General features: G+C 46.0%; 2 protein-coding genes across 2 annotated transcripts; both read right to left on the bottom strand.

Annotated features, from left to right (window-relative positions):
* Positions 1–2,321: 2,321 nt before the first annotated feature.
* Positions 2,322–5,568, bottom strand: LOC127293155 (PHD finger protein MALE MEIOCYTE DEATH 1). The gene is made up of 3 exons (XM_051322722.2): positions 5,118–5,568; positions 4,291–4,537; positions 2,322–4,090 (listed from the first exon to the last, which is right to left on the bottom strand). Exons 1-3 carry the CDS (start codon positions 5,527–5,529, stop codon positions 2,698–2,700), a joined length of 2,052 nt encoding a protein of 683 aa, XP_051178682.1. The 5' UTR covers positions 5,530–5,568; the 3' UTR covers positions 2,322–2,697.
* Positions 5,569–9,667: 4,099 nt separating this feature from the next.
* LOC127293154 (disease resistance protein RGA5) lies at positions 9,668–13,637 on the bottom strand. Its single transcript, XM_051322721.2, has 2 exons — positions 12,741–13,637; positions 9,668–11,978 (listed from the first exon to the last, which is right to left on the bottom strand). Exons 1-2 carry the CDS (start codon positions 13,547–13,549, stop codon positions 9,857–9,859), a joined length of 2,931 nt encoding a protein of 976 aa, XP_051178681.2. The 5' UTR covers positions 13,550–13,637; the 3' UTR covers positions 9,668–9,856.
* Between the last annotated feature and the right edge of the window lie 1,995 nt (positions 13,638–15,632).

Below are 15,632 nucleotides of genomic sequence, written 5' to 3'. Positions count from 1 at the left end.
AATAAAAATAATAAAATACTTCATCCGTCCCCAAAAAAAATGTATGTCGTATGTTTGTCTGAGTACAAATATATCAAGACGAGATTTAGTGTATAGATATATCCAAATTTATACAGACATGTGACATCTTTTTTGCAACGGAGGAAGCCTCATTAAATTACTCTTCACCCACTTGTCATTTTTGCTGATCCTAGAATACAACATATTTGGTTCTGGAAAAACTACACTACTAGATTATAATATTGTTTACATCCTCGTATTTTTCCAAAAAAAAAATTCTGAATTCAAATTTCCATAGGTTCAAAACGCGGCCTCCATGTAGCCCGGTAGAAAGTCCATATATAGTCTTACTTAATTTTGCAGCAGCGATATTTTTCATGATATTTTCTTTTCCACGGGACAAATGAATTAAGGGGCCTCTTTGATTCATAAGAATGGTGGAGGAAAACATAAAAATAGGAAAATTTTCTTTAGTGGCACTATTCAAGGGGCTTATTTGATTTAAAGGATTTTGGATGATTCAATTTCTTTGGAATTTTTCTACAGAACTTGTTTTGTTTATATGATTTAGGTCCATAGACATATTTTCTATAGTCTACTTTGCATGCAATTTCATATGAATATTTTTCCCTTAGATCCAACCTCATGGAAAATTTCATTTGTTTTCATGGAATTTATGGAAAACACGTGATTCTTCACAACAATTTTCATGTTTCTCTGCGACGCAACCAAACAACATGCAATACAAATTCTTGTGTTTTCAATTCTTGTAGGATTGAGATGCCATGACATTTTGTTTCTAAAAAATTTCCATTCCTACGCTCTATAAATCTTTCGAACCAAACAGGCCCTCGTCCATTTGATTTAGAGACCTGGAGCATAAGAAAAAAAATAGAGGAATTTTTCCTTTGGTTTAGATTCCAAAGGGAAAACAAAAAATTCTACAATTGACTCAAACCTCTTTCTTACAATGTCTACAAATAAAGAACAAGGAAAATGCCATAAGTTGAGTTTGTAATAACCTAATCTCACCTTTGTATTTGTTTTAATCTTTTTTTGGGGGCTATTTGTTTTAATCTTGATTTGATTATGCTTCTTAGCATATACGATTGGTTGTACCCACGTCACCCACTTTCGCGAAATTCCTATGGTTTGCACATGGAATCCTATCATATTCATGTTTATTTCCTATTTCCTACGTTTTTGGATCAAATGTGAATCAATGAGACCCTAACATATTTATACTTCTCGCAAAATATTGTAAATAATTGTAACAGCTCCTGAAAAAACCTCATATGGACGCGGGTTAGTTTAGTGAAGCATTTAGGAAAATCAATTGAACATGATGTGTACCGTGGGATGACAATTTTTGCCTTCTCCTTTTGCCCTTTTCGTTTTTTTTTTTTGTGTGTATTTTCTTTGTTTCTCCAATGTATGGACCAGGGTCTGATTTCACGGGTAGGTCAGCTTTATTAAACTGTTACATCGTCCATTATGACTGGTACACATCAAGTGAAAACGGCTAGCTGAAAAAATATGTTGTGTCGTGAGCTATTTGACATCACTGGTGCAAATCCAACAAGAAGATGATAGGGTCACTATTAAGGGTAAACAGCCTATGCGTTGTCATTGCAGACTGCACTGGTCTGACAAAGCGTGTGATACTGTGATTGTACAAACGGACTACTTGGAGATGTTATGTTCTGTGACGCACACAATGGAGAATAGAAAATTATATTATTCTCTATTCTTTTAGTAGAGAATAAGACAGAACAAAATAGAAACCTCAAGTGGTTCTTTACTTGTTTTGAGCAGGCTCCTTAGAAGATGGTGAAAGTGAGCTCGTTCCTATACGAATGGAAGATGGTAAAGTCCAACAATTTATAGAATTTTCTGGTTGTAATGTAGGATCCTCTCCCAATAAGTAATTAGGGATTCCACTTCATTATGAAAAACTATGGAGAGAGATGATGACATTTAGACCTTTAGTAGACAAAATCCTCAATGTATTACTGGCTGAAGAGGTAAACTGCAATCCTATGCTGGGAGATTAAGTCTCGTCAACCTTTACAGGCATCTAGCAGGGCCAGGTAACAATCGCTGCACTGATGTTTAAACCAATAGAATGATCGCTCTGCTTCTAAGAAAATTAATTGCCTGAGTTTGCTGGTTCCGTTCTCACACAAAAACACAGGAATATCACTAATTACAGAACCTGATCTGCACTGGAAGCAGATGTCTCAAAGACTCAAACAGTAGCTATCAAACAAGTGGGAAAATCTGTTGGACGCACCAACAAGACAAGACAAACACCACACCAGTATAAACACTTGATTTGTCTGTATAATAGATTCACCACTTGGAAGGATTCAGAGACAGCACAAGATACAACCACAGAACATGTATTTACATCTAGCTAGCTATACCATCTTCTGTGACGTATCAGGTATTACAAAATTTCCAGCCGGATTGTGCAACCGGCATGGATAGGATGGGACTTCCGCCCCATCTACTGCTGTCTACTGATCCCCATATCCTCTGCTAACTTCTATATATAGTTTCCGAGTTAAACTAAGCATATACCACAACAACCCAATTTACAGAAAAAAGATTTCAGAACTGGTTTTATCTCGTCAGCCTAACATCATGGAGCATTGTGGACCCAAGGGAACTTGGAAGGCAGAAGAAGAATAGTCACTACGTTACCAGTGCATCCTTCAGAATTGGGCCCATGAGCTCGCCGCCGCAGAGTATGCACAGGAACAATGGCGGAACGGACACACTGTCCTCGATGCCGACACATCGGGTGTGGTGCCAGACACCACACATGTCACACACCACCATGCGCTCGCCGTCGTAATCCTGAGCACCACACACACACCTCACCTCCCACGCGTCAAGCCCGCCCTCACACCGCAGCCCAGTTTCCATGTCTGCCCCATGGCCATGGACGCCGATCGTGTCCCCAGACTCTGCCCCACCAAGCACCACTGGATCCCACTTCTCCCCAGTAATACCATCAAGCTTCTCAGCATGGAACTCCTCAAAGAAGCAGTACGTGTCCCTCAGCGCATGCTCTGCCTCGACGAGAAGCTCCCCTATCGATGTATGGAGTGGCACCACAACAATCTCCCCCGCCGGCATTGGCCGTGTAAGATCATCAGCTTCCCAAGGTTGTGGTTGCCACTCGGCCAGAAACCTTAGCTGATCATCAGACTCGTCCCCGAGGCCCCAGCACTTCACCCAGTGCTTGCAGTCCAGCACAGCCTGCGCTGCGTCACTGAGCGCCTTCACCATTGCTCGGTAGACAGCACGCAGATCCCTCTCAACATCCACTGAGGCCCCCGCCCACCGTGCTTCAGGAGAGGGGTGTTCTACCTCAACATCCATTTGCACTGGCTCTTCACACTCCTCTAGGCTGAACTGGAGAATACGCGTCGTGGCATTGGGCAGTCGGCGTACAACATGGTTGCCAACAATGGTGTCACCAACAGACTTGATGACGAAGTCAAGGAGGCCAGTATCGCCGATGTCACCCCTCGAGGCATCTCGCAGTGCCTGGCGTGTCATCTCTGCATCATTTCCATGCTCAAGCAGCTTGGCAACAACCACCTCTGCAGCATGTAGAAGACGGCTCTTGGAAAACCGACAATGGGCGAGGTCAACCGCATCCTCAAAGCGCTTGCACTGCTGCCCCTGCCTCGGCTGCACCTCCCTCTTCATCGGACATGGCTTTGGCAGCAGGAATGGCAGCCAGGGGCATTGCTTTGCAGGAGGCGGTGAAAGGGGTGGTTCATGGTGCTTCCAGTCAAGTAGGCAGCGGAGGAACTCACGGACACTGGTCAGCGGCTTGTTGGATAAGCGGCGGTAGACGGTGACCACACGACGAACATGTCGGCTGCGGAGATGGTCAACATGCAGGAAAGCCAGAGCTTCCAAAGCAGCAGCATAAGTGGCAGGGGACACGTTGAAGCTGCCCCTGGCAAGGCAATATCCCCAGCGGGTGAACCATGTCTCACCGTTCACCACACCGAGCAGGAGGCGGAGGTCCAGAGAGTGCTTCCTGGAGAGATCCACCAAAGAAACGGCCCTGCACAGAAGGCCCTCCACTGTCAGAAGACAACTGAAGCAGAGCAAATCATTGCAATCCTACATTAAACCCATCTTCATAAGCTTATTGGACTAGAACAGTGATTAATCAGTTTCAGTTGAGCAGTCATGGTGCCTCATAACAAGTGCATATTCAGGGAATGTCTGAACATAAAAGAATGAACCGGTAAATCTTGTTACCTAACACGGAGTGCGGAGCAAAGGCGATCCCAGATATCCATCAAGTCACGGCCAGAGAGGGAGGTCGAGCCGCCTTCGCGACCGCGGAGAGAGACAAGGTGACCGAAGCCATTGCTGTGGATGAGGCCATGGAGGAGGTGGTCGTCGCGTCCAAGGAGCACATCCGTGCCGAAATGCTGGTCCCAGTTGGCATCCGCTGGGATGATGAAATGGTACCTCCGCTTTGACACCCAGTGATGGCTCCAACCTGAAATTGTTCGCCGTGTCCTTGTTATTTACTGACTGATGATAGTAGGGATTATTACGGTCAGAGAAATACTAGCAGCAGCAGGAACCAGCCCATGAATGTGCAAACTACCACTTTTCCAGGATGGGGAAAAAAACTTTAAGAGGCCAGAGGCCATCATTGCAGCCTGCATTGCCATTTTGGGAAACGGATTCAAAACAATTTGAAACCGGGCTAGATGGAGCCCGTGGAATCCGGTCCAGGTACTGCAAGTGTGAATGCAAGAACATGAAGCAGATGCAGATGCTATGATCCATTCCCCAAATCAGGGACGCGGTTTCGAACTGCCTGGAATGCGGAAATCTACAAATTGCAAGAAAGTTGAAATGATTCACACACAAAAAATCCTCCTCAATCAGAACCGCGCTTCTTCGTCAGACCACGATTCACGAAGGGGGGAAATGATTCGCAAGCCCGAATCAACCGCGGCCAAGAAACCATGGGGGCTAAGAACCTAATCCGGCCATCGCCCTCGAAAGAGGGGGAGGCCCGACCACGCGAGGAGCCAGGTAGCAGAAATTGGGTGGGGGGCGGGACTCACCGGCGCAGCGGCAGAGCTCGCAGAGCGGTGCGGGCGAGGAGGCGGCGAGCACCTCGACGGCGACGATGGGGACGACGGCGCGGGCGCGGTCGTCGGCGAGGAAGGCCCGCCGCGCCGGGGAGGCGGCGGCATCGGCTGCGGCGGAGGGGGCGGGGGCGGGGGCGGGGACGGGGCCCCACCGGTTGAGCAGCCAGCGCACGTTGTCCCGGAACGCGCCGCAGAGCGCGGCCGCCTCCCTCCCGGGGAAGTCCCGCAGCGGGTAGGCCGGCGACGGCGCGGGCCACGGGGGCGAGGAGGAGGAGCAGGAGGAATGCTGCGGCGGGCTCTCCTCCTCCTCCTCCGCCGCCGCCGGCGGCTGCGGCGGCGGCGGGCGCGAGTCGGCGAGCCGCTTGAGCGCGCGGATGGACGGCATTGCCCTCTGCTTGCTGGTCTCTGGTCTGGTATCTCTCTCTGCTTCAGGGTTTTGGGGGTTTGGGCTCGCTGCTCCTCGGCGGCAGGGGCGTTCCCGTAATTTGTGGTGCCCGGAGTTCGATAAAAATGCCGTGAGCGCGGTGCGCTGACGGGTGGGGCCATCGCCGGTGGGCGGCGTTCCAGCCACACGATCTGCGAGACCGTGACATTCCCGACACGTTCGTTTTGACCCCGGGTAATTCGCGTACCGGCTGGACGTACCCACTCTCCATGACATCCCGGGCCCACGCGGCTAATCCAGTAGCAAGTGAGTCTCCGCCGCGATGCCGCCGCACTACCGCAACTGGAATGAAGCGCCGCCAGACTATGGTACGTTTTTCTCGATCGAGCTTGTTCTCTGTTCCATGGCGGCAGGTTTTGTTAGGGGCGACGAGCTCGAGGTGGGGGGCCTAATTCGCGTCGTGGCGTCCAGTTCGTGGCGTCCAGTTCCGTGGGCTCGTAAATGAAATAGGATGAAAACCGGGTTCTTTTATGTCATTTGTACACGGCCTGGGCTCAAAAGGACACTGCTTTGCACAAAGTGGCTTCTCATAGGGACAAAACTGCAAAATTATAGCTAGCACAGCGGCTCCCGTGCCAGGTTTTAGGCTGCTCCCGCGTCCACTGTCAAGACTAGCCAAGTTTTAGGACGGCGGTATCACGCTTTGCTACTTGTAGGACGAATCTGCACGAAAAATACAAGTTGTTGTACGGGAGATGTATTTAGCTCAAAGAAAAAAGATGATTGGGTTTTTGGCGTGAGGCGACGTTTCCGATAATGAATTGGATTGTTTTTTAGACCAACTGGGATTGCAAATGCGCGGTAGTGGGAGGTAGATGTACGGATGAAATGTATGGGCTCAAAAAAAATTTCATTGATGCATCATGCATGCATCAGTTCGTAGTCATTTTGCTCTTACTTTTGTAGAGATTCACCAATTATTCAAACTCTAATCACGTGGGTACATTACTCGCAGTGCCATTCTTTTTTTTGATATGGAACATTTGTATTTCATCAAGACATAACATACTAAAATTCACTAGTGCTGGTGAAATATATTTCTTGCAAAGGTAGCAATATCGAGAGATAGTTTTTGATACATTTTATCTCGTTCTTTAGTAGTATCAATATTTCTTCAACTTTACATCGCCACCTGAATTGAAATGGGCATGCCCCCTTTCCCTATTCCTACAATGAGTCAATGATACCAGCTGACATGGTTGATTATATAAGACCGATCACAATGGATAATGTCATATAGCAGTATCATGTGTGTGATGCTAGTGTATGATACTACATTTACAATGCGCAATATCATGTAGTAGTATCATAGTTTTCTTACAAGAACGAAGTTTCTCAAGAGCGATTGGGAGGCGGTAGTGATTAGCTCAGGTTTTCTCCTCGAGGGTGGTGGTGATCAGCGGCGGGTGAGATCTCGATAGTGAGGCTTGCATGCGCGATGTTAGGTTTTGAAGTCTTTGGTACGGCGCTCGTGGATTGCTGGACCTGAGGCTTCATGCATGGAGACTTCATCTCGTTCTCCAGCGAAGAGTGACGGTACCTCGAGGAGGCTATCACAATCATTAAGTCGGGAGCGGACGAGCTTGCGGCAGATTTGTCTGCAAAGATGAGAGATCTGCTGTTGACGGACAAGATTGGTGATATAAGGTATTGATTCTTCGCAAGTTCCTCGTCCTCATTGGGAAGTGGTAGGCCAATTCTGCTCCCCTCGCAAGCTTTTGATCGGCCCTAGAAAGAGTTATGCAGAGAGCGTGGGGATTCACACCCGACGCAATTCAAAGACATTGGGAATAAACAATTTGTGGTCATATTCACAAGAGAAAGAAGGCTCAAAGCACGTTTTGAGGAGCGGGCCTTGGCAGTTCGACTTCAATGTTGTTATGATCAAAGCGTTTATTGGATCAATACGCATGTCTAACATGATGTTTGACAATCTAGATATCTGAGCTAGGGTTTTGGACCTACCTATGGACATGATGAATAGGGCTTATGGAGAGATCAAAAAAATGTAACAGTGTCTAGGAGGAATTAGACACTACTGATATAGTATATCTAGAGGTTGGATCACACTAGAGGCTTGATCGGTGAGTATATCTTTGTCGATATTGACGATGAAGGCATGGTGTGGGCAAATATCAGAGGATACCAGTTGCGGTGAAAGTGGTCAACCGCTACTTCGTGATGTTAGCCTAAAAGAGTCTAAAGATGATGCCCAAGCCACATGGTTCGATCTAGAGTATGAAAAAAAGGTGCCACATTTCTGTTACTATTGCGGGTGCTTAGAATGGTACATGTCAAGCATAAAAGGAGCAGTATCCACGGTGGGGTGAATGGATTCGTGCTTCACCGAGAAGGATACATAGGCCTCCTCTAGTTGCTTGCACATCTGTCTCACCACGAAGTTTCGGTAGCAAATCCGTGGAATCGGAGACAAGATTAGGGGATGGAGTGTACATTCGTTATTTCCCACCAAGGAGAAACCTTGCAATTGACTATATGTTTCCAGTTCCTCTTGCACTAGCGAGTTTGAACAACATCGGAAGACATGCGATGCCATGAGCCCCAATAAAGGCCACAAGATTAGGGCAAAGCCGCCGAATGGGGTTAAGGAGCCGGAGATGACTTCGAGAAAGAATGCAATTGGCACTTTTACCTGACGGCCTTGGAAGCAATAAGACTTTGCTAATCGCAACAAGAACCAAGTGCCACTGGGTACAATAAGCAGGAAGAGGACCACTAAAAAAGTGTGGGTTCCTATCCAAGTTCATGTGGTAGGAGAGGGCAGCTTTGAGTCTGTTGGTAAGAGACAACGTACAAGCTCTGTGTTTGATAGACTAGAAGATCCGTCAGCGCCACCTGCGGCGCAAGGCTGATCGGGACCAATAAATCTGTTGGCCCGTAAATGCCGCGGACTAGGGTTGGATGAGACATGGGCGAACTTCGAGATCTGATAAGATCATACAACCTGGCGGTGGTCTTTTTGTGCTAATTTGTTGTGTGAAAATTGTTAGTGTAAAAATTGTTGGTGTAAAAATTGTTAGCGTAGTCGTAGAAATTGTAGATTTGTTAGTCAATTTCGAAATTGTTTTTGCGGGTAATTTCGAAATTGTTAGTGGAGTGCTACAAAAAAATTAGTATAGAAAATGTACATATTTTTTATAAATTGTGTAGATTTGTTAGTCAATTTAGAATTTGTTAGTGTACTGGTACAAAAAAAAAATAGTGTTTAGTTGTAGCTTCTGGGACGACCTCGGAAATAGATGATCGTGTACCTGTGTATATTTCCAATGTCTCTAATAACTAACCACTAGCTATATGTAGCTAGTAATCTGCTTAGATCTAGTGTAACGTCAATAATTATACTAATATGCTACTATGTCTAGTTGGATTCAATAATGACAGCTTCTTGAGGATGTTATCTTCAATGTATTGTTGCTAGCATATGTTATTGATGCTGTGTACTCCCCCCATCCACAAATAAGTGGGCATCTAGCCCTAAACTTTGTCCACAAAAGAGTGTACTCCTATCTTTTCAATGTACTTTAATTACTTCTCTCTCATCATGGAAATCAAACCCAATAATATTGAGCATACGTTCTTCTTGTTTTGTACAAACACTTAGCTCATTGGAGGTGAACTAATTAAAGAAGGGAGATGCATCTTCCCAATGCATTTTTTACTTCACTTCATAATGTACCTAGAAAACCCCGCACGTACACTTATTTGTGTCTCCGTAAAAACGTACACTTATTTGTGGACGGAGGGAGTATAATGTTGCTATCAATTTAGTAATACCAACAAAAGAAAAATATTTTCGAAAATTATTTGCTGGCATGTCTATCAGCACACCACTTTAATATTTCCTACTAGTGACACGCCACTGGTATTTCAAATATTATTGGTGTGACACAGACACGCCACCGCTATAAAATATGATTGACGTGACACTGGTGACATGCCGTGTCCATACGATATCGATTAAGGGTGGCTTTTGCCATGTCGCTGATAGCATTTTCTATACTAGTATGAGGTAACCCAACCACCATTGCGCAAGAGCCGCCAAGTAGAATCTTAGATGGAAATAAGAATGTGAATGCAACTATACAAGAGTACAAGCAATAAAAACTAAAGAGCTCGTGCCTTAAAACTTGAAATATTATTTTGCAAATATATTTGGAGTGCTCAGTTTGGACAACCAGCACGCTCAGCTTTCAAGCATGAAATAATTAAGGAAAACATTGAGGTTTTCAATCTGTACCATGCATGTTTACACGGATCGAATGCGGATATGAGGTATCCCCGGATGCTTGCTGATGGCCTCCCTGAGAGCGGCCTCGAGGCTGTCCACGTCCCAAGTTGCTGTAGGCTCCTTCTCTGCCTGGGGCTGATCTGGAGAAGATCGGCCAGCCTGCAACTGATACAGAATACGAGCAAAATCCTCCCGCTCGTATATATCAACCATGCACGAATCGAGGCTTCCCAGGTGCTGGATTCCATCAAGCACGCCGTCGCCTCGCCGCACCGCTTCGGCGTAGCACTCCACATTGAGCCTCCGGATCCTGCGCATGGCCCCTTCCTCGAACACGAGGCATGGAACCTTATGTCTGAACACGAAATCCTTGAGACCGGGGAAAGATGCAGTGGGGAAGACGACGCCTTCATCGGGAGCATGGTCCCTGAGGACCCTGACATGCAGTGTGAGGTGCACCAGCGATGCCAGCGTGGCGAGAACGTCGGCGCCATCCCTTGGCAGCGAGACGACCTGGATCTTCAAGCTCGTGAGGTTGTCAAGCTGGGTGATCCAGCTGGCTGGGACAGTGGAGAAGGGGAGCCCCAGCACATGTAGCCGACGAAGACGGCGTGGAGGTGGAGACCAGCAAGTCAGCACATCGACAATCTTAAGGGACCCAAACATACGGATGGTTAGGGACTCAAGGCTCACCAGCCTGGAGAGGGAGCGCACGAGATCATCGCAGGCGCCTTCCGACAAAATAGGATCTTCGCTGGCGCCTTCCACCATAAAAAGTTTAAGGGAGTCGTCTTCCGCCATGACAGCTTCACGTACTAGAACAATCTTCAGCTCCCTGAGATCAACCAGATCACCCAGCCCTTTGATGTTCTCCACATCTTTGAGGAGGTCCATGCTGAGTTCACCCACAGTACGGAGAGCACGCATCCTGCTCACCTCACCGAATGCCTTCACGGCGCAAGGAACAATCAGATGCCACAGAGTAGACGGTAACTTGTCAACATCGAGCTCTAGCTCTGAAGGATCCGTTTTTTCTTCCTTTTCGCGAACTACTATCTCCAAGGTCTTCAGATGTTGCAGCTTCCGCAATTGTTTCAGCACTTTCTTACAGCCAAGTCCTCGGATCCTCACATATCTCAGCTGGGTAAAGCTGCGCAGGGAAGACAGATCACACTTGTCATACTTGGAACAATCAACTTCAATATGTAGAACTCGCAGGAGCCGAAACCTCGACAGAGAAGGCATCAATCGAGCAGGGCCCCAAAAGTTGAATGATCTGGCCTGGGTGAGAACCATGCTACCCGGCAAGTGCTTGGCATCTGGTTTTCCGACTTGGAGGGATAACCGGCGAACCTGCATACACCCTTTCATGCCCTCTGGATCACCGGATTTTTTAACTATAGTGACCAAGTTTTCTTCTGTGGACTTCACTATGATGAAGTCGAACACTATATCATGCACCCGACAGGATAAAACATGGCCGCAGTCATCAAGCTCAGCTATTTGGATCATGTTTTTCTTCATCAGTTCATAAAAGTAATCTTCTGCAATCTCCTCTGGGCCATAACCGTGCTTCTCAGTGATAAAGCCCTCTGCTATCCATCTCCTAACCAAATCACCCTTCATTATCACAGAATCTTCTGGGAATATACAGAGGTATAGATAACAGGTCTTAAGGTCCAGAGATAAATCATTGTAACCAAGATCTAGCACATGCCTCATCCATTGTAATTCAGGTTTTTTTCCTTCCAATTGAAAACCAAAAGAATTTGGTATCTTCTCCCAGAATACGGTTGAGTTTATCTCTTTATGACTGGCCAAAATGCTTGCTGTACTACGTATGAATAATGGAACCCCTCCACATTTCCTCAAAATTTCACTTGAAGCATTCTTTAGTTTCTCAGGACAGGCATCTTCGGAGTGGAAAATAATTCTATCAAATAATCTCCTTGAGTCAAGATCATCAAGAGGTTTCATCTTGTAGATATGGCCATGTAAACTAGAGCAGCATGCCTGAGCTACATCTTCAATGCGTGTGGTGATTATAATTCTACTGCCAAGAGAATTCTCCTCCATAAAGGCACATTTAATAGTGTTCCATGCTTCAATTGTCCACATATCGTCGATGACGATAAGGTATCTGTCAGATGAAGTAAAAGAAGTTTTTATTTTTTAGTAAGTAAAGCAAAATACAAGTTATACTCAAGAACACATGTATATTATCCTCATTGACGGTTTGATTAAAGCTAAATAACTGAAATTTTAGTACTTGCAGGTGGCATCTTTGCACTATATGAGAGTTCAGCAGTTGAAGCATGCTGAAAATTTTCTAACAAATGTTGCATATTTACACAATGAAATGTCTACCCACGCCATCTATCAGTACTGGTTTCAGTATTTGCAGATCGCTATCACCGATCATGAAGATATAAGCGATTGCGGTAGTATGGTCGCTTTGGCTATGTAGAAATGATAATGTTTTTAATGATAAAATTTTCTCTATCATGCAGGTCATTTATCGGTGTACAACTTTGCTTCGTTCATGGTCGTCACTTCAGCGTTTGGAGGATCGCGACCTCTTTATGGAGGTGTCTACACGGTTAAAGAACACAGCCACTGAGTTTATTTCCTAACATGGGTGACTGCATAGTCGGAGGATTGAAGCCAACGGAGCTTTATAGTAGTTGGCTTTTTTATATCGTTTTTGTATTTGTTGCCTTTTTTATATCGTTTTTGTATCTCTTTTTTGCTTGATGCTAGACTCTTGAACGGTTGTGTGCATCCTAATTATGCAGAGACTGGGTGTAATGCTTAAAACTTTTTAAGTAATAAAGGTCTCTTATCGAAAAAAGACAACAAATACACAAATAGAATTTGTGTGGGCAGCAAGCAGCATATATACCTTTTGTTGACGAGACACATCCTCAGAAGGTCAATGAGTTGGCACGCAGTAGTCCATGATGGGGGCACATAGCACCCAACGCTTGCCAGTATACTAGACAGGAGCTTGGCCATATTTGGATTTTGAGATACCGAAACAAAAGCCGTGTATTCGAATTCACTCTTGATGGTATCACGAACTTGGCTGGCCAGAGTTGTCTTGCCCATGCCTCCGAATCCAGTAATAGCAACAACTTTGAGTCGCCTTGCGCCCTCCTCCCCGTCTCCTCTCAACAGTTCGATGAGTTTCTCCTTGGGGCCATCCATGCCGACTAGACTGTGATCACCACTTGTATAGACTGCAGACAGACGAGGGTCAATACGCGCCACAGGGCTCTGAGACTGAGAAGTGGTACCAGTTCGCTCCTTGTCAAGCTTGTATCTGTTGTGGCTATCATTTATTTCCACCACCAGAGACTTGAGTTCTTGGATCCGGTTCTCGATCTTGTACCGCGCCTTGACCTTCTTGAGCCCGGCCTTAAGCTTGGCGCCACGGCTATCTAGGTCATCCGTGAAGGTGTCGATGCAGTCCTCCATGTCATAGGACAGCTCGCGCACCTTGTCCCGCCGTACCTTGTCTTGCACGTCCAGCTCGTCCATCTCGGCCATCTTCTCCAGCATAGCATCCATGCTGCTAATCTCGCCCCTCAAGAAGGTGACATCCTTCTTCACGCGGTTAGGCAGCTTGTACTTCTCCTCCAGCAAGCTGCCGAGCTTAGGCAGGACCGTTCGCACCGCTAAAGTCAGTGCGCTCGCCACCGCAGCCTCCATCAGATCTTCTTCCCCGCAACCAATTACAAATGCAATTAGCACTATGCACTGTATATGAGGTTTCAGCGAGAAGACGAGTTGATTGCACGTCCGCAGACCGCAGCAGGTATTGTAGAGGCTCATATATAGGCCTGTGAAAGCTGGTTGTGCTGGATCAGAACGGAGGCTTGGTAGGTGGGTCCACCACGATCATGCGCATCATATAGGCTGGCCACCGTGACTCATCTGATCATGACATTTCTTGTTACAAAATATTGTGACGGGCCCTTTAAGTTCCTTCTAAGCAGCTTCACCTTCTTTTACGCGCACTAAAAAATCCACTACATCAACGACTCAAAGTCTTGTCTTTTGTAGTTTTGTACTTTTGTTGCACAAAGTCTTCTGTGGAAACCGCATAGAAGAACATGAGTGTTTAATTTATATACCTGGCTGGGGGAGTGATATTTTGGAACATGAGAGTATATACTTCCTCTATTTTCAAATTCATCTTACACATATTTTGAATTTCAAAAAAATTGAAACGAAAAATTCACACGTACATCTTCACGTGCTACGCGCTCACAAAGTTGTTTCATAAAAAATGGACTTGTCATGTGACATGTGTAAAAAAGACAAAACTCAGTGCTAAAAATAATGCTTTTTACAAAATATATTTTCTCTTTTTTACATAGATCACAAAAAATATTGATTTTTCGTGAAACTTGACGAATGCACATATATTATGGAGATGTACATGTAGAATTTTTCGTCAAAAAATTTCGATAGCTCGAAATATAATTTTTTGGTATAGGGAGCATACGCACCCGGGAGCCGAATTGAATTTCCGCCTGGCTAGTGGCTATAGAAATTTGGAAGAATATGATTCGGTGGAGAGAAACCTAATAAAGTCATGAGGTTGCCATATCTACTTTCCTTTTATCAGAACATCTAGTTTCCTTTTGGAAACAAAGGTCGCTATCGCTATTATGAGAGGCAATAGCACCCATAGTACAACAATTTGCAATGTGGATGCAAAATCATACTATAATAAGTTGTAAACTGTGGTGGAGTGGTACACAAACTTGCGCCTCATGTGCAAAATTGGTCAGAAAATCTGGAGTGGACACGTGGTGCCTCTTTTTACTAAAACAACCCTGCACAATTTTTATCTAACATAAGTACCCCTACACATTTGTATCTGGCATAATAACTAACTTATATGTGGCCATTACCTGTCAATCGTGAAAGAAACAACAACTAGGGCTAGCATGGTTTGAACTCACGACCAAGAAGGTAGGGCAACACACACTAACCAATCAAGAAGGAAGGGCAAGAGCAGCAGAGTTAAGGACTAACCAATTCCATCCAGAGAAGAACTGGAAGAAAAGAGCATATGAACAGGGAGAAAACATAGAGCGTCCGCCGAAGCCAAGGAGGAACAAGGAATCGACGCACTGGCCGTCGTCATCGCGATAGCCTGTGCCGAGCCTCCAAGGCGGCGACAGCGATAGCCTGAGGTCGGTGCTCGAGCCAGTCTCACTGACGCGGCTTCCGTCGTCGATGCTTCCACCAGTGGGGGTGGCCAACGGAGCGGCGACCTCGACCCGGCGGCACCCAAATACCCAATGCGGCGCGGCCGTGGCACTCGGGCCGGCTGCTCCCGGCACTGCAGCCACGAGGCATGGACAACCCCGTCCCCGGCACGTGACCAGCAGCGCCCTCCGGCGCGACCCTCCAGCGTCGATCGGCCTGAGCCGAAGCAATCTCTCGATTGCTTACCATCTAGGAACTGGATGGGAAACCTTCAGTGGTTGGGGTCGCAGTGGCGCACCCCAACGACCAGAGTTCGAGCCCTGTCAGGGACGAATTTTTGGAATTGTCACGCCAAGTCCCGTTTCTACTATATCAATAGTGTCTAGTTCCTCCCAGACGCTGTTTCATTTTTTGGGAAACCTTATCCCTTCATGTTTTGCAATAAATTAAGAAAATAGCAAAACAGGCTCAAACAGTGGTCCAGGCCATTTTCTGAAATTCCTTCCCTTTTCTGGGATTTTGAGAATTGGTACTGTATAGTATTTTCATTTTTCAGACCTGTTAAATTTGG

This window comes from Lolium perenne, chromosome 4 (genome assembly GCF_019359855.2).
Source record: "Lolium perenne isolate Kyuss_39 chromosome 4, Kyuss_2.0, whole genome shotgun sequence".
Classification (NCBI taxonomy): domain Eukaryota; kingdom Viridiplantae; phylum Streptophyta; class Magnoliopsida; order Poales; family Poaceae; genus Lolium; species Lolium perenne.
Note: the sequence above shows the minus strand (reverse complement) of the source record. Positions and strands in the feature narration are given on the sequence as shown.

What these genes read in the sequence shown, in the direction of transcription:
- LOC127293154 (XM_051322721.2), bottom strand. Translation starts at nt 13,549, where the DNA reads ATGGAGGCTGCGGTGGCGAGCGCACTGACTTTAGCGGTGCGAACGGTC. An exon ending in ATGTGTCTCGTCAACAAAAG is followed by an intron (nt 11,979 to 12,740) that starts GTATATATGCTG and finishes TTCATCTGACAG; the next exon opens with ATACCTTATCGTCATCGACG.
- LOC127293155 (XM_051322722.2), bottom strand. Translation starts at nt 5,529, where the DNA reads ATGCCGTCCATCCGCGCGCTCAAGCGGCTCGCCGACTCGCGCCCGCCG. An exon ending in CGAGCTCTGCCGCTGCGCCG is followed by an intron (nt 4,538 to 5,117) that starts GTGAGTCCCGCC and finishes GAACAATTTCAG; the next exon opens with GTTGGAGCCATCACTGGGTG. An exon ending in TGCTCCGCACTCCGTGTTAG is followed by an intron (nt 4,091 to 4,290) that starts GTAACAAGATTT and finishes CCTTCTGTGCAG; the next exon opens with GGCCGTTTCTTTGGTGGATC.